Source organism: Phalacrocorax carbo, chromosome 2 (genome assembly GCF_963921805.1).
Source record: "Phalacrocorax carbo chromosome 2, bPhaCar2.1, whole genome shotgun sequence".
NCBI classification, from domain to species: Eukaryota; Metazoa; Chordata; class Aves; order Suliformes; family Phalacrocoracidae; genus Phalacrocorax; species Phalacrocorax carbo.
In genome coordinates, this window is record NC_087514.1 from 52,661,656 (window position 1) to 52,682,884 (window position 21,229).

At 39.1% G+C, this 21,229-nt stretch overlaps 1 protein-coding gene across 11 annotated transcripts in view; it reads right to left on the bottom strand.

Annotated features, from left to right (window-relative positions):
* The window catches only part of GREB1L (GREB1 like retinoic acid receptor coactivator), a 140,663-nt gene that overhangs the window by 28,597 nt on the left and 90,837 nt on the right, over positions 1-21,229 (bottom strand). For 7 of the 11 annotated variants that reach the window (XM_064442898.1, XM_064442900.1, XM_064442899.1 and 4 more), the window contains exons 7-16: positions 20,734-20,871; positions 17,131-17,265; positions 15,051-15,188; positions 14,599-14,718; positions 12,862-12,999; positions 10,914-11,099; positions 5,823-6,149; positions 4,829-4,957; positions 4,108-4,242; positions 811-1,008 (exon numbers count right to left, since the gene is read on the bottom strand). In XM_064442898.1, coding sequence (XP_064298968.1) covers positions 811-1,008; positions 4,108-4,242; positions 4,829-4,957; positions 5,823-6,149; positions 10,914-11,099; positions 12,862-12,999; positions 14,599-14,718; positions 15,051-15,188; positions 17,131-17,265; positions 20,734-20,871 — 1,644 coding nt within the window. The remainder of the gene's footprint in view (positions 1-810; positions 1,009-4,107; positions 4,243-4,828; positions 4,958-5,822; positions 6,150-10,913; positions 11,100-12,861; positions 13,000-14,598; positions 14,719-15,050; positions 15,189-17,130; positions 17,266-20,733; positions 20,872-21,229) is intronic. The other 4 variants (XM_064442904.1, XM_064442902.1, XM_064442901.1 and 1 more) reach the window with 2 other exon arrangements.

Genomic DNA, 21,229 nt, shown 5'->3' on the forward strand with positions numbered 1-21,229 from the left:
AATACAAGATATTACCAGATAAAGCTGAAGGCAGAAAAAAACCCAAATATTCAGCTGATTAAAAAAATCCTAAATACACAACTATCCTAAGGGCTTCTATACTCCCAGATATCAGAGATCAAGAGCTAAAAAGGACCAAATATCCGTACAGATAGCCCTTAGGTCTATGAGACAGTAATTTTCTCCACAGAGAAACTCCTAGGCTTTTCTGGATATGTCACTAACAGAGTGGAAAACAGAGGTCACTCTCAAGGGGGACATATTCCATAACCTGTCCACTAAACCTTTCTTGTTCCTTTTGAAGCATTTGGTACCATCCATGGTCAGACACAAAACCCCAAGCAAGAAAACTCACTGTCTGAATCATATGGCAATTACTGTGTGCCAATGTGCATGTATTATTCAGACATTTATCTACCTAATAAGAGAGCTTCCTGCACATACATCTGTGCTAATACATATGAAAGCACATGCACAAATGTGTACCTAAAACAAATAGCACTAACAGCTGTAGGGGATAAAAGATCTGAACAGCCGCATTTGCTCATCCCTCTCTTGACAGTTGAATGATTCTCCAGGTCATACATTCTTCAGACCTTCATGAATATGGCAATTTCTTTTGACAGTTACATGGCAGACCTTGGGCCATGGAAGTTTACTAAAGGAAGATATGTAGAACTCATCAATTATACCAACTAATGGAGCTAATACTGGACATGCAAAATATGTGTTGGAGCAACTTACCAGATATGATTTAATAACATCACACAGTTTGGTTTAACAGTCTCTTTTCGTTCCCCTCCCTTTTACCTGATTGTCGAATCCGTTGAAGGGTCTGCTGCACCAGGACTTCTGAACGGGGAACTATAACGATGAAGTCTACTTTGCTGAAGTGGCCCAGATCCAGGCTCTGATTGCCACTGTCTGCTATAGCACAAACCTGGGACAAGAGCTTTCTGGCAACTGTAAGCTGTGGCTGGTAAATTTGGAAGGTATCAACATCCAAATCTAGAGTGTGTTTGTTTGAAAAAGAAAACAAAACAAAACACAACAAGAAACATGTTTACTTTCCCACCCCCCCCAGTAAACATGACCCTCCAAACAGCCTACCCTCTATTATCAGGAGAAAATAAAACAAAAACAAAAAAAAGCACTCACCAGTGAAATATCAGAATAAATCCCAACACTCAGGAGAGCCGGATACAGATCACAGATGTTAACTTACTTTTTTCTTTGATCAAAACACGATTACATGTCTGACCTCAAGAACAGCACTGCCCATTTTTTAAATGCCCTAAGTGGAGCATTTTTCACAGTGCAACCCAAGGAAACAGCAATGCCAACACAATGAAATGCATTCTGTTAAATGAACCAACACATACATAATATGCATGCATATATATACACACACACACATATATATAACTTTTCTCTGTGTGCGTACATACATATATACACACACAGCTCTAATCTCCTCCTGAAACTTGCAGTTCCTCATCCCTCCGGATGACGGAGCATCACTCCATCACTCCTGGGAGAACCAGCCAGGGGTGCTGAGGTTGCTGCGCTCAGGGCACGATGGGATGAGAGCCAACACACCTATTAATCTGAGGAAAGTGAGCCTGCACAGATAATACTGCCAAAAAGACTCTAAGAGGAGAGCAGGTCAGTTGAGAGATCCTTTGTACATCATCTCTGCTCTGAAGCTCTGAGCCCCTCTATGTCATGACTGAAATAGCTGTATGTCTATATACTGACTGATAGTAATACACGCTGTGAAGGAAAGATAAGCAATACACCTAGATAACAAATCTCAATTATTGGGAGGGAGTGTCATTTATTTCTTTGGAGGTTTCTTATTTTTAACAAAATTTTAGTCTCAGATTTATTTGAATTTAATAAATGTCAGTGTAACACTAGCTGTAGAGAACTGGGGGACTGGAGCTTTGCTTTCTATAGACATGTACCAGAGTATTCATGCTTCCTCAAAGAAAAATCATGTTCCTATATTTCAATATTTCCAGCAGGTAAATTCTATGCCCAGCAATCCATGTTTCGCTAGCCCATGAACATTTTCAACTTGCAGGTTATCAAATTAAATCATATAATTTAATTCCCCCTCACTACAAGAACAACATCGAGGTGTTGGAGCGTGTCCAAAGAAGGGCAATGAAGTTGGTGAAGGGTCTAGAGAGCAAGTCTTATGAGGAGCAGCTGAGGGAACTGGGGTTGTTTAGTCTGGAGAAGAGGAGGCTGAGGGGAGACCTTACCGCTCTCTGCAACTGCCTGAAAGGAGGTTGTAGTGAGGCGGGGGTCGGTCTCTTCTCCCTACTAACAAGCAATAGGACAAGAGGAAATGGCCTCAAGATGCACCAGGGGAAGTTTAGGTTGGATATTAGGAAAAACTTCTTCAACGAAAAGGTTGTCAAACATTGGAAGAGGCTGCCCAGGAAGGTAGTTGAATCTCCATCCCTGGAGGTATTTAAAAGAAGGGTAGATGTGGTGCTTGAGGATATGGTTTAGTGGTGGGCTTGGCAGTGACAGGTTAGCCATTGGACTCAATAATCTTAAGGGTCTTTTCCAACCTTAACGATTCTATGATTCTATAATGCCATTACAATTTTTGGTTATCTCAGTTTCTCTGCTAAAAAATAAATTCCGATTAATGGACCGCTTATCATAAAATTACCTAGGGCAGATTCCTACAGGAAAAAAAAAAAAAGAAAATGCAAAACTACTGCAAATTTCATACATGAGAGCTATTGTTGCTTTTTGAAGTAATAAGCCACTTCATTAAATCTTGCAATTTACATGAAAATCGGAAGGTGTTTGGGGTGAAAGCCTGGTATGTTAGTTTTATATAGACACATGTGTATTTGTGTGTGTGCCTACCTTCTGCTCAAACCTGCCTCAGTGTTCATTTCAGTAGCTCTACTTTGGGAGAAAGGTCCCTCTCACTGCCTAGGAGACTTACCTCTTTTTTTTGTCAATTCAGGCAGATTCCCAGTAGCTTCAATCATTGTATAGACAAAACTAGCTCAGAATAATTGTTTGAGAAAACATGAAGGTTTAAAAAACCATTGCTGCACATCATTACATATTAAGAACAAAAAATAACAGAATCTAAAGATTGTTCTCCCTTCAGATTAATCCTGTGAGGAAGCTCAAGACTTGCCCTCCTGGGGTGCCAGAACAAAGTACCTGGCAGCCTTCCTAATTGGATCCTCTGATCCATGTGGAGACTATAAACCACCTTGTGTTCATTTAGATCTAACACTGAGCTGATTAATTGAAGCTAACTAACGTGAGTCAAGAGCATACCTTTCTTTCACAGGGAAAAAGCTTTATCGGTGGTTGAATTTGCTTTGATACTAGACCTAAAAGTATCTGTGTTCACAGCAGCTCAATGTATCTTTTACCATTACTGGAAAATATGGTTAAAACTCTGAATAATGAAAGAATCCCAAAATGATAAAATTATAATTAGCATTTATGACAGGCAATCCTAGCTCATCTTTTGCACCTAAGTATCTTACACATTACACTGAGTAAGACACATGTCAAATAAACAAATTATAGATGACACTTGCCTAGCACTTTCAGTCCACGACCTTAAAACACTTTCCCTAAATGTTTAAGCCTCAGGGCTCAAGTGTGTAGTATGTATTATTACCATTCTACATGTGGAAAGTGAGGAATATCAAGAGTTAAGATACAGGAGGACATCTGGAGAGATCAGAACAAGAACACCGTTCCCCTCTGCCTTAAGCCCAAGGTTTCATTCCTTTTCTAGGTCAAAAGGGTGAGATGAGTCCACGCTGCCAATATTACAAACTAACATCTTCTGTACTCTGCTTAGTGCAGAACAGAAGATCACATATTTTAGCTTAGGAATTATAAAACATAGGGGAAAAAATGTTGCTGAAGGTTATTACAGAAATATTCTGTCTGAGAGACTGCTGTATCGCTACATTCAGATGGCAGTATTAATATTTAAAGATTGGAACACTGACTGCAGCTGTGCCCTCAGACTCTTCTAAGACACATGCATTTTGACATTTAACAAACTACTCACTTACTTCATATCTTGCATGTAAAAAAAATTACCTGGTTCTTGCGTAGAAACCATGGCAATTGCCTCCTGAGATGAGACACATTCGCTAACGTCTCCATTAAAAGGAATAATGACACTTTCCCCTCGCTGCTGTAGCATTTTCTCCAGCAGCTTGTCCAAATCATCACCTAGATAAGAATTAGAAACACCAAATTATCTGGAAGCCGTTTCAGACAAATGATGTAGAACATTACATACACACATGCTCTCACATAGCTGATGTCGAATCTGCGAAGGGGCAAGGGGCTGGAGGTACAGGGAAGCGCGGGAAGGAAAGTATTTTTCTCTTTTATTTACTGATTTGCCAGTTGAATGAATTCCAATAAAAGAAACCACAGCTGAATTATTTCAGCTCTGTGCTTTTGCAGCTAGCAGTGACATATGATGACTATGAAGCAACACACTATAAAACAACCTCTAAAACCTGTGCTAAAGCAGCAAACGAGAAGAGACTCATGCACTTTGGGGTGCCCTTCTGTCACATTCAGTGGTGTAAACAGTGTTAAAAATGTTTTGCCGCAGGATGAGTAACTTACACTGCATGGGTGAAGGAGACGAGCACTCCACACAATGAATGGAGAGAAGGAAAGATTACGCCTCTTGGCAGAGAGGGCAGAGCTGTATTCGTGTGCGCTTTAACTGCTGAACAGGGATCACACCAACCCTAAGGAACGACTGTCTTGGCTAGAACTTCTGTTTCCTAGGATCACTCACCTAAAGATGTATTTTTGAAATGCGATGCCAGGAAACTAACTTTCCCTGTGATGAGCTCGTAACTGATCTCTTTTAAAAATTCACTGGTGGTAAGCATGCTTTCTGCAAGCGCCCTAGATTGATATTGACCTGGAGAAAAGGGGGAAAAAAATAGCAAGAGCAATCTTTAATACCGTGTACTGTCAACACAACCTTTTCCTCCTAGAAGTGTGAGGCATGCTGGTCTTCAGTCATGCCTTTACCCAGTAGACTGGGAACGCAGTCTCAAGTCTATTTAGCTAGTGATGGGAGCATTAGTTACATCAGTGTAGCACATCCTTTGCAAGCTGTTGCCCATAGTTTTGCACACTTGGGTGACAAATGATATGCAAAATAATTATTTGTACCTTAGATGGAATGGGGGATTCTGGGTAAATACAAAAAAGTAATTCTTTCTAGTGTGGAAAGAAGTAAACAATTGACATTACTGATTTATCTGCCTACAAAGGGAAGATGACTAGTCAAAATTCACTTCCACTGAGGCACACTCATGCACACACAAACATCACAGCCAGTCACCAATGCGGAATCTGAAAATCAACACAGTAAAAAGGATAAAAAGCGTGATCTCTTTTACAGTGGTCTGCAGAAGACTATTGTCAACCCAATATTGTCATGTGAAATAGCACAGCTGTTTCACAAAATAGAGAAAGACAAACCGACTATTTTGTCACTGGGACACTTCAAGATATTTTCTAAGGTAGCCACACAAACAACAAAGCCTCAGGCTTCTCAAGGGGTATTGCAATGACTAGCATACAGCTATTTTTCTAGGTCCTCATGGACATTAGTACTCCAAGTCCTGATGGAGGAATAGTAAACTGTGACATTGCAGTGTAACAATACAAAGGAGAATAAAAAGAACAAAAGGGATTTAAAAGCTGGAACAATGACCTGAGAAAATTAGCTCAGCAAAATTTCATTGGTGTTCGAAGCACACTGCAGATACACTCACCTAGGACTACTACACAGAATTCATTTCCTCTAATCTTTGATGCACAAATAGCAACTACATAATCTGGTAGCTTTTGCTGATGTTTCATTTCATTGAGGGACCTCAAGGTCTCTGAGATGCCTTCTGCCAGCGAATTCTGAGTAACAACCACATGCACGAGGTCCCGGGACACACTAGCGATTAACCTAGCAAGCCAAGGGAGTTGACCTGGTGACACAGAGATACACTGTGTGCTCATTTGCAAGGATCGCTCTCTGAGAGTGAACTCCTGCATAGCTTTCAACATGATCTGCTCAAATTCTTCCCTCAGGGGTATCTGGTCAGGACCTACATTGAAAACAAACAAACAGAAGAACAGTATCTCATATCAAAATGTTATTGAACCAGGAATAATCACATGCCTGTCTTGATCTGACAAGCTCCTCCACCATATTTTTTACATTTACAACAGCCACTTGCTACTGAGTAGATATCTACCCACACGGCTTATTCTTGGTTTTTCATATTAGAAGCCTCTCTCCCCCACCATTTCCCCCCCCACCCCCCCCTTTTTTTTTTCTTAACAATGAGGTATTTCATCTCACTCCTAGCTTTTCTATCTTCAGAAACTGGTGGGACAAACAAGGGAGTGGGAAAACACGTGCCTTTTGCTTGGAACAGGGGGATTAATTAGGTAGCCTCCATATGTTTTTACAGCAGAAAACCCAAATGCTTATCCTCACAGTCTAATCGCAGCCATGCAATATGACAAAGCCTGTCAAGTGGTCTTACTTTTGCTTTTTCTCACCATGCACATTAGTAAACTTAGCATGGGTGTAAACAAACATGCTTAAGCTCTTCTTTTACTTTAGTTAAATTAGATTAATTTAGCAAATCCTCAAATTTCTAACATAAGGATGTATATGCAAATTTAGATCTACATTCTCCAGACTTTGTAAACTGAATTGAGAACCTGAACTGGAAAACAGAAATATAAGCTATCCTATCCTAGCATCAGTCCCCCAACTCAGCTTCAATTAACGTTTTGCTCAGTAAGATTTGTCTCATTGTAAAAGATACTCAGAACCAATAAAAATATTAATGAACACAGAGTAAGAAGTAACCATAGCTTAAATTGCCAAGTCTCAGGTCAGTGCCAAAGGAGACAGCATCACGCTTCAACAGCTTGCTTTCCTATGACAAAAAGGCAGGGCTTAAATACCAGAGATATGCGAAATGCTGGGTTTGGTTTTATGTTTTCTTTTAGGGCCAAAGACAACATCAAAAAGGGCAGTGAAAAAAAAAAACCCAGAAAGGTTGTGTGAGAACGAGGGCAGGGAGTGGGTAAAATAACCTCTAGTACAGAATCTGTAAAAACTGCTGCCTGTTGTCATTTTGCCTTTTGGAGAAGTAACATATGGAGAATGTCACCTCCCAATTACCATAGGATGGCAGGCAACTATAGACTCGTAAATGCAAGGCTGTTTTCATTTTTGATGCAAACTGAACAGTTATGATGAGTCTAATTCAATGCAGTATGGGCATAATTTTCCCTTTGTCGTTCTTTTTTCTACAAATATATTTTCTTTTCCCTTCTAAAAAAGCTTCACACATTGTAGGTCACTGAACATTTCGAAACACAAAAAAAGAGACATTTATTGACAGAGATATAAATATTCTGCAGAAATAAAAGTCTATCTACGACACATATTAACCCCAACAAAAAAGATGTTATACACTGAAAGAGATAAAACCAAGCTTTTGCTGATTGAGGGAGGTTACTTAAGAGACAGGCTGTAGAAACAGGGGTCATCATGAATCCAAGAAAATGAAAATAATTGTACAAATGGAAAGGTTTCTGTATGAGAACGCAGAGTTTAATTCAGATAATTTATAAGAGAATAACTTTAAAAAATAGTTAGTTATCAGAAAGTCACTGATAAGGAAATATTTTTAAATTAGTGAAGTGTTTGCTACCACACTTGGCTCATGGCAGTCTTTCTCCACAGCTATCCAGAAAAGCAATGGAACTAATATCAGATGAGAAGGAAGACAAAATTATAGATACTGATTTTGATTGCGAACAGTTTCATAAACACATATACAGGAATCTTTCAAGGTTAAAAGGAAATATTTGGAAGCTTCTCTTCATAAATGAGTATGCAAAGGATCATCCTGACTTCAGAAAACAAAACTGCAAAACAAATAATACCATATAATATTAACATCTGAAAAAGACCTTAGTAACATAGATATGCTTCAAAAGCACGTACAGTTCAAGACAACATATTCAAATGCCATCCACTTCTGGGTTGACACATTTCACTGTGCATCCCACCAAGAACTACTCCTCCAACCATCTAAGACCAGAAGAATTGCTGGAATAATCTCTTGCTTTGAGTGTCTGAGTATCCCTTCCACTGAAGACAGAGGCTTGTTCTTGACTTGGGTCTGGATGTGCATTCACTTACTTGAAGCTACAAAAGACCTCTGGGTGTTACAGCATACACGTAGGCAAAATGATTCAAATGTACCACAACAAGAGACATGGGAGAATGATTTTGTAACTCTGAACAGGTAGTTAACAGAAGGTCCAGAAATCTCCAGCCAAAAAAACCAGAACAGGGACCTTAGCACTGTGTAGGATGCGACTGTGTTTGCAGAAACAGTAGCACACTAGTAAAAAGCAGACGGCTACAAATGACAGAACGTAACCCATACTGCAAATATGGGCATTCTGAGGTATAAAAACAAAGCTTGAGAATACTTCACTACGAATGCTACCAAAGATAACAAATGCAAAATCTGAATAAGTACAGGAGACAGACTGTAAAAAAACACCGAAATCAAACACACATCTTGATCTTTTTTTACTTATTCCTTTATCACAGTCAGTGGATTTTTTAATAGCAATTCTATGACTCACAATCATGGCATGGCTTTAACTGTGTATAGTCTTCACAGTAGGTTTATAATTAAAGCATCAGAAATGCACTTATTTTGTCTGCTTTGATTTGTAATATCATTGTGAGATTGCTCAGCTGATTTCTAAAAACACAACAGCATTATCCTACAATTAATAATGTTGGCATAATCTTACAGGAAAACTGAAAGGAATTCTCAGATACCTCCTTTTTCAAAAAAGGGGCACTTTCATAAACAATACTCTTACGATCTGTAATCACAGTCACTGCAAACATATTTTGTACAAGTAGTGAGATCTGAAACACTAAGGCAAGACTTAGTATCTATTTCATTCTTCTGTCTGCTTTTTTATCTTTGTCTTTATCTTACTCTTTTGCAATATACTCTGGAAAAAAGAATAAATTTTTAGTACTACTTTCTCAAGAAAAAAAGAGGCTCACATGAATAAACTGTTAATTTATGTGTGTATTTGTCTCTTCTCCTTGTCAAAAACTTTTGAAGCTGGCTGCCCTCCAAACATCTTTCATCTGCTTTGATTTTACAAAATGGGATAAAGGCTACAGTTCAGTGCAACTGTCACAATTCCAACAGTTTTAAGTTTTCAGCAATATTCAAACTAGCAACATATTTGATCCCCATGCTCTGCAGAAAGTTTTTACTTTTCTCTTATGAGGTTCTTTAATCTTACAGTGCTGGCACCCATTTCCACATAAGGCCAAAATGAAAACTATTCAGCTTTGCACAGCTAAGAACAAAGGCCAAACTAAACACCTGCTAATAAGGGAACTGCTTTATGCTGAAGACACGGTGCTCACGAGACACAGCTCAGCTCAGCTCCAGAAGCTTTGCATGAAGCCTCCTCTAGTTTGCGGCAAGTATAGACTTGCTGCATCCATCTAAGGTTGGATTTGCTCATGGAGTGTGGTTCAGTGACTCAGAAAGTTTCAATAAATAGTTTATTTTTATTTGGAAATGCTGTATCAGCTGGCTACAGGTTTCTCTGAAGGAAATCTGCAGGCTGCCTCTATCACTCCAGAAATGTGTGAAGCAGCTGGTTTTAACATGCAGACGCTACACACTTTCCAATTAAGATGAAAACCTAAAGTAATAAACTTAAGCCCACTGAGAGAAGGGCAACAGAAAAACATTAAGCCTGTAAAAAAATAAAGAAACTATCTGTCAGTTCTAACACGGCATCCAATGGATTACTGAGGCAGAGAATGATAAATAAATCAAACAGGTCACTAAAGAGAGTATTACAACACAGAAGACGGCCTCCTTCCTGTCTCTAACTGTACTGCATCAAGGGAGAAGAGCAAAGCATAAGAACCCATGGATGAAACCTGCACAGAGCACATTTGCTCCCCAAATTATAGAGTTATCACAGATTGTGCTTCTTTTGAAACGTTTGTACATTTCATACCATTATGTATTACAGATGCCCTAGCGGAAACCCAGTACAGGAAAAGCAGTGTGCTCTTCACAAAAAGTCATGTCACACTCCTCTGTGATAAGCAGCATCTTTTCAAATACAGAAGTTAAGACTGAGCCTGCTGTGAGAAGTTTCCCATCACTGTCCCACATTATTCCTTAACTTCTAAAACCTTCCTGTTAACACTGCTGCTTTTTACTCTAAGGTCGGGAAAAATGTCTGGACCTGCAATAAGAGAAAGAAAGTGTGGTTTTCTGGTTTGCTCTCAAACTTGCAAAGAGTCCATTTCAAAAACATTTACAAGAATGAGATATTCACTGAATCGCTTGCCTTAGTCTGAATAACAAATGTGGTTTTCATGTAAACGGTGCTGTCACCAAAACAATGATGACCATCACACATCTGCCAGCATTTGTCACAAAACTGAATAAAACAGACTGAGTGTCCTTAGAAAGAGCTGTGATAACTGATGGTTTGATACCCTAAGCAAATGAGTTATCTGCATTGCAAATCCATTTTCACAAAGGTGACCTGGTCAATCCCCATATGGAGAGCAGAAGCAGTATCAGCCTTTAAATTCACCTCACTTCTTCAATCTGATGAACAAAATAGCGAAGTCACACACTAGATGGAGCCACTTACCTCTTCCAGGCACAAAAATAGCCAGAAAATTGGCTCTGAAATGGACATAAAGAGGATGAGGAGAAAAATGGGCAGTTGCAAATAAAAACAAGTACTTACGACAAATTGCTTACCGAGTTGGACAAGATACTGAATAGTTAAAAGTATCATATTCTCCACACTTAGCAGCTGACTGCTGGTCAAACCCAAGAGATCCAAATCCTTGCTTTCCAGCTGTGGAATCTTGTAGCAATTCACCAGCAAAGGACTTACAACAATATCACCAACATTTCCATAGAAGTAAGGTAAAGTGCCATAACCTTTGATAAAAGAAACAAAAAAACTCCCCAGAAATTCATAAAAAATGCCACTATATGATATCTTGCACAATGCATACATTTCCAAACTTCTCCTTAATGCTATCTTGCAAAATATACTGCATCAGTGACTGTTTTTGGCATCATAATTGCTTAAAAAATAAATGAGATAGGCCAGTGATCAGTTGCTGTATTTTTCAACAGGCAGTCACACAGATTTGGAAAAACTAACAATAACTGCATACCAGCAGCATAATAATTATAGTACCCAAATACAAATGAGAATATTATCTATTTCAGTCTTACCCTGACCTTTAAATACAGGTTCTCCATAATATAGTGTACAAAAAAGAAAAAAAAAATCAATGGAAGTAAAAGTACATTGATCTTAACATTATAAAAGCAGCGGAAGTCACATTAGCATTGATTCAGCCACTGTGGTATTGCTGTGATTGATTTCACTTTTTTGCCACATTTCCATTCTGTTGTCCTAAACAGGTTAAATAAACATCAAGAGCTAAACATGCCGTTCTGTAAGGTAAAGCACATGAGCACAGCCTACCTCCTCTTTTCCTTGATAAAGTTTTTGTTTTAAAGACATTTCCACACAGATTTTGCCAAACCCATCCATTTGGGTACACTTGGTTCTGTACTATTAATAGGACACTGTTTCTCAGGGCCACTAACATTTAGCCTAACTGAGGACTTCGCTGGCAACCCTCCAAGAGCCTAAGGGCTGCATTCAATTTGCACTTAAGCCGACGACTGTAGGCACCCTCATCTTTAATAAGGAAGTGTTTCTCTGAAAACTGCCAGAGCACCATGCTAGAGCTTTACAATAGGCTTCCAGAAAACAACACCAAGCAAAACAAACCAGAAGTGGTGTAACCCTACCCTTGATGGTTTTACCAGTAAACAGCCTGTTAATTCTCTGGGAATTGTGTGCATTAGGATTATCTCTGCAAGTGAGGACTTGGAGAACTCAATTTCTTCAGTAATGATAAATTATTCCATGGACTGTATCCATAGGCATGTTCTATTAACACTGAAGCTACTTCATACAACCATCTGCATGATGCTGGACTGAAAAGAGATTTAAAGAGCCAAAAAAATTTTGGCAGTACTAGCTGACCCATCTTTGCTATATAGTATGCTCAAGTAGGTCAGCTTGAAAGGAATATTTGCATTATAAGTCATACTTTTGAAGTAAAAGCAATGTGCTTCTAAGGGTTAACAATGTACTTTATACAGCTAATGGATTTTGAAAGCCTGATCTGTTATCTCATTGCTTACAAGAAGTATGGACTAAAAAAGACAAAAAGTATGATTCACTTCTGATCAGTCAGTTCAAACAAATTTTCTGGTTCTCATGCAGAATCCCTGGGCTTCAAGACCTGGACTATAAATGCTGCAGGAACTATTTGCTTGTTTTGTAAGTTGTTTACACTGGAAAGCTATTTTCATTACATGGAAATATTTCTATTCTTGGATTTTACATAAAATCTTATTTGTACAAAACTTCAATTTGGCCAGAGGTTTTGTATAAATTTGACCTAGTTGTGACCCGTTTGCAAATCAGGTTCTCCAAAAATCACTTAACTTCCAATTTTAAGTGTTGAGCAACTAAAGCAAACCATCTGTGACAAACTGACTTCGTATTGTACTGAATGCCAGAACCAACAAAAAGAAATCAAAAACCCCTTTCTCCTAGGGGAGAAGACATTTATTCAAAACACAGCATTTGATTCCCCAGTGTAAGACTCACCTATGAGAATCACTGGTCTGACTCCCGAGTTATTCAGCAGGTTTTCAGGAACTATTACAGTCTCCCCTGCTGGGATGGGTTGAGGCTGTAAAATTCCAGTTAACATGGATTGAGGAACTGGGACTGACAAAAGAGGCTCTATAAAATAAAGAAAAGAGAAGCTTCCATTACTAAAAGGCTCATACTGTGATTTGGCCGTATGAACAAATAAAAAAAAAAATTACTGCAGATCACTAACTGTAATAAAATTCAAAAGGCCTCTGCATTTCCTGCTATAGTTTTAAGTAATTTAAATTAGGAGCCTATATCCTTCTGTAGCCCCACCCCTAAAATAAAGCTTTTTGATCACTGTATTGTTGGTGAGAATGAGAGAGTAAAACACAGGTTTGAATATGCATCTTCAAACAAAGCCAAGTACTAAGCCAAAAGGCCACCTCTAAGACAGAGGCTACCTCTCTATACCGCCTCTCAGTACAAGGGAAGAGGCTTTTGACGTACGATGTATGTAGAGAGGAAAAACAAATAAAGGCCAAAGTCTCAAAGTTGTCCTTAGACAGTTGCTGCAAGGATGAAAATTAGGTTTTACTCATGAAAGAGCAAAAGCAGCTTTCACAAGTGAAAAGAAACAAAGTGCAAGAATTTTGTAATCTGTAATCAGGTTTCAGTACAAGATCTGCTTCAGAAGTTTCTCAGGCTTCACTTGGCGGTTTGTAACAGATTTTTCAAACAACGCCATCAACAGAAAAGCATCATAGGCAGTATGAATGAATGCATGCATGCATATGTTTTAGAAAGTAGAACTGCTTATCCAATAGAAAAAAACACTACAAAAGACTCATGGAAAATGGAGTTCATAGCAGAGGTAGTGGATTTGTGGAGACTAACTCAGCAAAAGGGAGAAGACTGCCTTATATCGCATATCTTCAGCAGGTCTCTGAAGCTAGAAATCTACAAAAGCTGCAATCGATTTGAACTGCTTTTTCTTCTTCCTTGTACATTTATTCTCCCACTATAGAGGCAGGAATAAATAATTGTTTGTTCCCCTTCACAAAGTACTCTGAATCCCACAACCGAAAAGTGCTTAAATAGTGAACAGTTTTGTTGATAGCTATCATAAAGAGGTACCCTACACAGATATTGATGAGTATTCACACATACTCATATTTAATCCTGTTTCATATCATTATGTTACATATCCCTCTTAAAGCTTTTCCATGCACAACAGACATTTGGTATCACAAAACTTTATACTTTTAACTGAAGATGACCTTGTGGACATCAGTGTCCTTTGTTAGGCCAAAATTACATCAAACCCTTTTTCCTCTGCAGGAGCTGAGTGTACTGTTTCTGTCGCATGCCACACCAGACTGAGACAAAACATTCAAGGTGAATGGAAATCCTTCAAATATGTTCATATATCCATACACCCGCACAATTTTAGAACAACTGAGTTACATTTGGGGGACTTAAAGAGCTTTAGATCCTTCCTAATACTACTCTCCTCCTCCCTTCCTCTCTCCCGCCCAATAATTTTACTTTCCCATTGTCCCATCTTAGATTATGTCAACAAGGACCAGGCAATTGTACGTTTTTCCAAAAAACTCTCCATGGTGTCCTTAACTACTTCAATAACCTTAGCTTTGTTTCCTGTGCAACACTTAAGAGAAGCAGAAAAGGGCTACTGGTCTGGCTGAGTACAGCTTTTGACAAATGACATCCGTATGATTCAAGTTTTACCTGTTCTTGCCGAAGGCCGAACTGTAGGAACAGGTACCGCTAAACCAGGAGGAGGGACTGGGGACCCAGGAGACCATCCCCGGTGACGCTTCTTTGGTGGTCCAGAACTGGACATTGATGCTGAGAAAAAGCAAAGACTAATTCTAAACCACATTTTTCCAAATGACCAGATTCCAGCCCACATTTCCATTTCATATTATGTTGTTGATCTGGAATCACGCCACAGAGTGTCAGAGGTTTACACCTAGGTTTACACGAAGCCAGACTACGATGTGAAAAATGTTGTTACCTGTGTTAAAAAGTACATTATCATTAATGGGCATGCCAAAAAACCAAATGGATCTGTAAAGACTGAATTGCAGAAACAGCAATGATGGAAAGAACAGAATCACAAATTTTGGGCTCAACAGCCAGTGCAGCTTAGAATAAAAGAACAGAGACATTTTCTTTACCTTGGTCTCCAGCTGCACAGCCAGGGCTCGGCGATGTCGAGTGAGGCATTGGCCGAGAGACTGTAGAATTCAATACATTATTTTTTCCTCCATTAGCGTTTCCATTAGCAACATCAGTGGCACGCAGTGAAAGAGGAGCTGAGTATAATAAAATACAGAGTGTACAGCTTGAGACAATCTTGAAAACAAACAAACAAAATAATACGGCCCCATGCAGACACAAAAGACAGGGCAAGATACATGACTGAAAGAAACATACTCCAGGGAAAGCACGAAGTGTCCTTGGCAGAGAATAATCTGGGCACAGGCTGCAAAATCCTAACCTTGAAATGGGGTCTCTAGGTTTCAGTGTGGGGAGGAGAGTCGGAAAAAAAAAAATCCAAACCAAACCCCAGTGAAGTAAAATAGAAAATTACATGCAAAAAAAAAAAAATTATTGGGAGGTTTGAGACACATTTTTTAGACACTGAAAATTAAAAAAAAAATGCACGTAATGAATTCAGTTTGTGAAGACTTCTAAGCCTCTCTGGTGCACCTATATATTTTCCTGCCAGTCTTCCATGTGCCACACACAGTAATTCACTACAGGGCTCTAAAGCTTTAGCAAGGGACACTGGGCAGTTTGCTGTAAAGTATACATGCTCCGAGCATTACTGAGGTAAACTATGCTTAATTTTGCTTAAGACAATCCTCCACTCCCAGCAGGTCTGACACCCCGGCAGGACCCACTATATCCAGATCACAAAATGAAACTACAACAAAGGAGGATCAGAAGAAGTTATCCTCATGCTTCTGAGCCCCTTCTTACTCTTTTTCACAGCCTAATTTTTTCCGGGGGGGGGGGGGGGGGGGGGGGGGGGGGGGGAAGGCATAAACTGCACAGAGCAGACATGGGGCCCAGTGGGGACTACAGCTCCTTGCTGTATCTGCCAGCTCCACAAGGATTTCACTCCCTGGAATATATCCCAGGAACAACAGCAGGAGATGGTGCAGCAGCTTGCTGATGTCAGTTGCAACAGAAGGAGTTTGAGATGTGGGTATTCGGCTTAAAACAATGTAACATGGAGCTTGCCAGCCGCAGTCATCCAAATAAATTCAGACACAAGAGTCTCAGTTTGCCACTTAGCAAAATTTGAATAACATCACTAACATCAATAACATTTGAATAACATCGTAAGCTTCCCACTTCTACTCTGAGTCAACGATTTGGTATGGACAGGTACGGCAGACATGGGTCAGTTACAGAAGTTGTTGAAATGTTGGGAAGTAATTTCAGTGCATGATAAATTCCCTTTCTTACACAAGTATGGAGGTGGAAAGGATATTTTACACAAAGAACTGTTAGTGATTCATTAGATAGAACATAGCAATATTATGTATATATAACAATGTATATTGTATAAAATAGCAGATGTAATACATCATGTATAAAACATAATGCTCATGTGCATATATAAACCAAATAAGTTTCTATTTTTTCTTATTCAAGCATACTTACCTGCAGTAAGTGTGGTAATATTTTTTTCATTGCTTAAGGGACTAACCAGCTAAAGTAATAAACAGCCAGAATACCACAACAGAGTACCAGTGAGGAATTTAGAAGCCACAGTTGACGGTTCTAATTCATTAAACGCACAATACAGAAATAAATGAGTAAAACAGCACAGGTATTAAGACTCCTTTAAATGAGACTAAATTCCACTAAATGTATGTGGAGCAACTATACCTGTTACAAATGCAGAACAACACACAGCGCTCAGTTACTGAGGTAAGAATCAGTGTCACAGCAAGAGGCGACTTGTACGCTCTCTTAGATATCTTAGGACGTGCAAAGAGGAATATGACATGCACTTTTTCCAGAATGTCAAATCTGAAAGCCAAGGTGTGGCTCAGTTTGGGGACAGTAACGGCCATGATAAAATCTCTGTGCAGAGGAATGCAAGAATATGAGTTTTGGAGAATGCTACTGTAGTGAATGTTTTCCTTTCCTTTTTCCACCAAAAAGATTACTCCCTTTTTTCTTGGCTGTTAAGCTGGTAATTCCCTTGACTCTCAACTACACTGGAAAGCAAAGCCATACCTGCAGCAAATGCCTTTCCTACGAGCTGTACTGACAGAGCCAGAGGTTTCACAACATTCTTGTTCCGGGATGGGTCTTGAGTTCCACTTAAGTTAACAGCAGAAGATGATTTTGCTGGACTGAATACTGAAGAATCTGAGAAAAAAAGTTGTTTAATTAAGTAATGATTTAAAAGTATATATATGTGATAAAAAGTATATATATGTATGTGCATATATAATTTCTATTATATACACATCAACAGTCATACACATTTATCTAAACTCATCTCTGCATATAATGCAAACAATTTTTTAACAGTCCTAAGAAACCATTATGTACAGGCATCTTTTAGGACTTGCAACAAACATATAATTGGGCATTTCTATATCATCTCATCATCTACTGATCAATCTCTTTCACAACGTTTTGTATTCACATACACTTGAAATGAATTTTAACTGTAGAAAGGGCTATCCCATTGCTCCTCAAAATAGCTCTGTGGGACAGGCAAGCAAACACATCTATCCCACGTTACAGATGAAAAAGCTAAGGCAAAGAGCTGACGTTACTCGCCCCCAGCAAACACAGGGAATAAGCACTGGAATAAGTTGCCTAAAAAGGTTATTGACTCTCCATCACCTGAGATTTTCAAGAATAAGTTATCGAACCTCTGTCAGACACAGCTGAGCTTGACTTAGGCAGAAAAAAAAAAAAATCAAATACATAATCTCCTACAACACTGCTGCCTGTAAGGGCATGAAAAGCCTATCTCCAGTTATAAGTCTGGGTAAGAAATTAAGAGTATCTGAGCCCAAACTTTGTATGAATTAACAAACAGCAACTCCTTAGAGCACTTTAACACAGCTGAAAAATATTAGCCTTATTTTATAGATGGATAAACTGAAGTACAAACAAATTCTGACTCTTGGCCAGTATAAAACTGTAAATCAGAACTGATTCCAAACTACTCAGCCTGTAGGCCCCTACTTTAACAACAGGCATTTAATATCTGCAATTTACTTTAAGAAAAATTTGACATTTGAATGCTGATACACCGAGAAATCCAAATTCTTATAACTGGGGTGAAACAATGTTAACTCAGCATTTGTCCAGAAAGTAGTTTGCAACAAGTAGGCAAAGCAGGCTAAGTTCACCTACAGATGTCCTAGTGAAACAGCCAGGGAGAGAAAACAGAAGGCAAAGACCAACTTGATTTGCCAAACACATTCACCCTCAGGCCACACACCATTTGGTGAAGGAGGGTGGGGAGGAGAGTCTGCTTTGCCAGATGGAGTAACTGGGGTGGGGAACAAACACAGAAGCCTCTGCTTCTGCTGCTCCACCAGAAAACCTTGTCCATGTTCACAGGAGATATGCTGAATGGCTAAGGAAATAGACCATCAGGAAAGGGGCTTTGAAGGAAAACACTGGTCTCTCATTAAATATGCAGCAAATATGTAGCGTTAAAGCTTTCCTCAAAGCAAGCTGACCCGAAGCTTTGGCACTTTTTATTTTCTTTCTAGTTCTAATATACTTCCTTGAAATTTTATCTGTGAACACAGATGTGGCCAATATATGTTTAAACATCACACCGGTACCTGAGCAGAACTTGTAGTACTACCAGTTATTAAAGTTGTTCATTTTTCTATTGTAGAATCCTGTTTCTAGTTGCTTAACACCTTTTTAGCACCCGAATTGAAGTTGTCCCTCTTGTGTGTCTGCCTAAAACTGAATTTTTGATTTGTTCAAGGTTTCAGCCATTTTCGTATTGCCAGTCGCCTCTCCTCTGCAATGGAACTGAGTCTTCCCATGCTGTTTTGAAAGGGGGCCCCAACATGTGACTGCAGTGTCATGGCCACACCATACTCTCAGCTTTAACTACGGTATTTCAAAATTCTCTTGTGCTCTAATTTCTATCATGAAATTACCATTTCGGTGCAGTACCCTGAGCGTGCCCATTAACTGTCTGCTTACAGGTGTCTTCTAAAATTTGAAGACTAAACCGCTCACTTACAAGGGCAGAAAACAGAAATACTTACACAATTTTAAAAGGAAAAAAAATGGGGAGTTGACAATACACTGAAAACAATTTCAGAAAGCAAATTAGTAATGAGTATTCCTGTTTTAAAACAACCAAGAAAGTACAGCTATGCAAAGACTAGGAAAGAGTCAGACCTCCACCACAGGCGACACATGTCAGAATTCACGCCACCAAAAAAAGGTGCCCTCCCCCTTCTCCCGGTCACAGGGGATTAATATGTATGCATGTGGCATTATCTTCACTAGAAGATAACAGTAGAAGGAGATGAAAAGGTTTTGACAACTGTGACCTAAGAGTACAAATAGTGACACACAGAAACACCAAGCAGACTGAAAATCACACTGAGTGATAAGGAGAAAGCAGTATATAAAAGGTGTATCTATTAACTTGGCAGGTACAATAGAAGACAAAGCTGTGTAAATACTGGATCACTTGTTGTCTCGAACAAATAGGTTCTCATGCATCTGCACAGTTCTCATGCCAGGATCTGGAAGCCAATGGATCACTCAATGAAATGCAGATGTTTAAACAACACTCTCTTTTCATTTTCACCAAAGCCTAAAGCATACAGCTTCCTAAACAGAGACGGGGTGACCACCTGGGGAAAGCGTCTCTGAACGTACTGATCAGTGAATACAATTTCATAAGAATGCATGTGCTCAGCTTCTATTTGTTATTCCTTTTTAACGTCCTTTGTAAGTGTAAGAAGTATTTTAACAACTTGGTTTTTCATCTGCATTTCATACTTCTCTACAGAAATATATGTTCTGGTACATACATACCGACCAATTACAACAACTAACAAAAAGTTCTCTCCTGTTTTTAATTTTTCAAGAAACAGCACAAACAGACCATATAACAATACCATATAACAGCACCATGAAGCTACAGTAAAGCAATGAGAAAAAAAAACTCAGAGAAAAGCACCGTGGCTATTTGCAATAAATGAATAAATAAATAAAATTAAGATGCTGCTTCTTTGTCAGCCAATGTACATTTGATTTTTATACTTTCTCCTTGTTCAAGTATGTCATTAATAGCTTTCAGAACAGTTATGAGATGCATGCTAGCTCACATAACACAAACCCACTGCATGTGTATGGGGAAATTGCTATTCTAAGTACACCCTGTGTGAAATAAAATTTAAATAAGTAAATAAATAAGCAAGAAAATAAATAAAAGCTGCCCCCCCCAACCCCAAAAGGAGATAATTTTCTTTTTCAAGACAGATAATCTGGTTTATATACTAAGTAAACACCTCCCTATAAATGTGTAATTCAAGTTTTCTGAGATCCACAAACACTTAAATGAAACAAACACAGGGAGACACAGAATCAAATAATGAATCAAAAGATCTTTTAATACTTTTTAATTTACTATTCTTATGAGGACTAATCTAGCCTTCAGCCTCACCTTGGTCTTAATCCTTCACAAAGCAAATTTTGAAAGGCATCTTCCCCACTGTAATCTATACATGGCTTGAGGTAAATACCCGGTTGTTTACAGCATCCCTGAACCAACAATATCTGAGGTAACTTACCACCCCCAATGGTTATCTTTATAGCACTTTCAGCTCCTACCTGTCTGAATGAACCCTGATTTGTATCCATTAGCTGATCCACCCTCTGGGGTCGTGGACGGTGACACCGAAGAATTTGGTTTAGCAGAGAGGCTAGCAGCAGATGATTGCCTGCTTCTACATTCTGCAAACGAAGCAGCTACAGTACATATTAACAAGGCCTGCCTTCCAGTAGGAAAGTTCAGCAACACGGTGGCGAAAGGTGACAAAATGTTAAAAGCATACATACAGCACGTACAACAAACAGCGGCAAATGGCAGCATTCAACGAAAATACGGCTCTCGCAGTTTAGTCAACTTTGTCTTCTAATGAGGAAAACCTCCCTGGGGGCCACTCAGAGGGCCAGGCAAATACAGACCAGATGCTGCAAAATGGCAAGAGCCCTCAGTTTGCAGCTTCCAAGAGATCTGAAGGTATTGGACATATCCCAGGAAACGCTCAGCGACTTCTGTGGCACAACCTTTATACAAACCGTCATCTGTTGCCCTTTAAAAGGA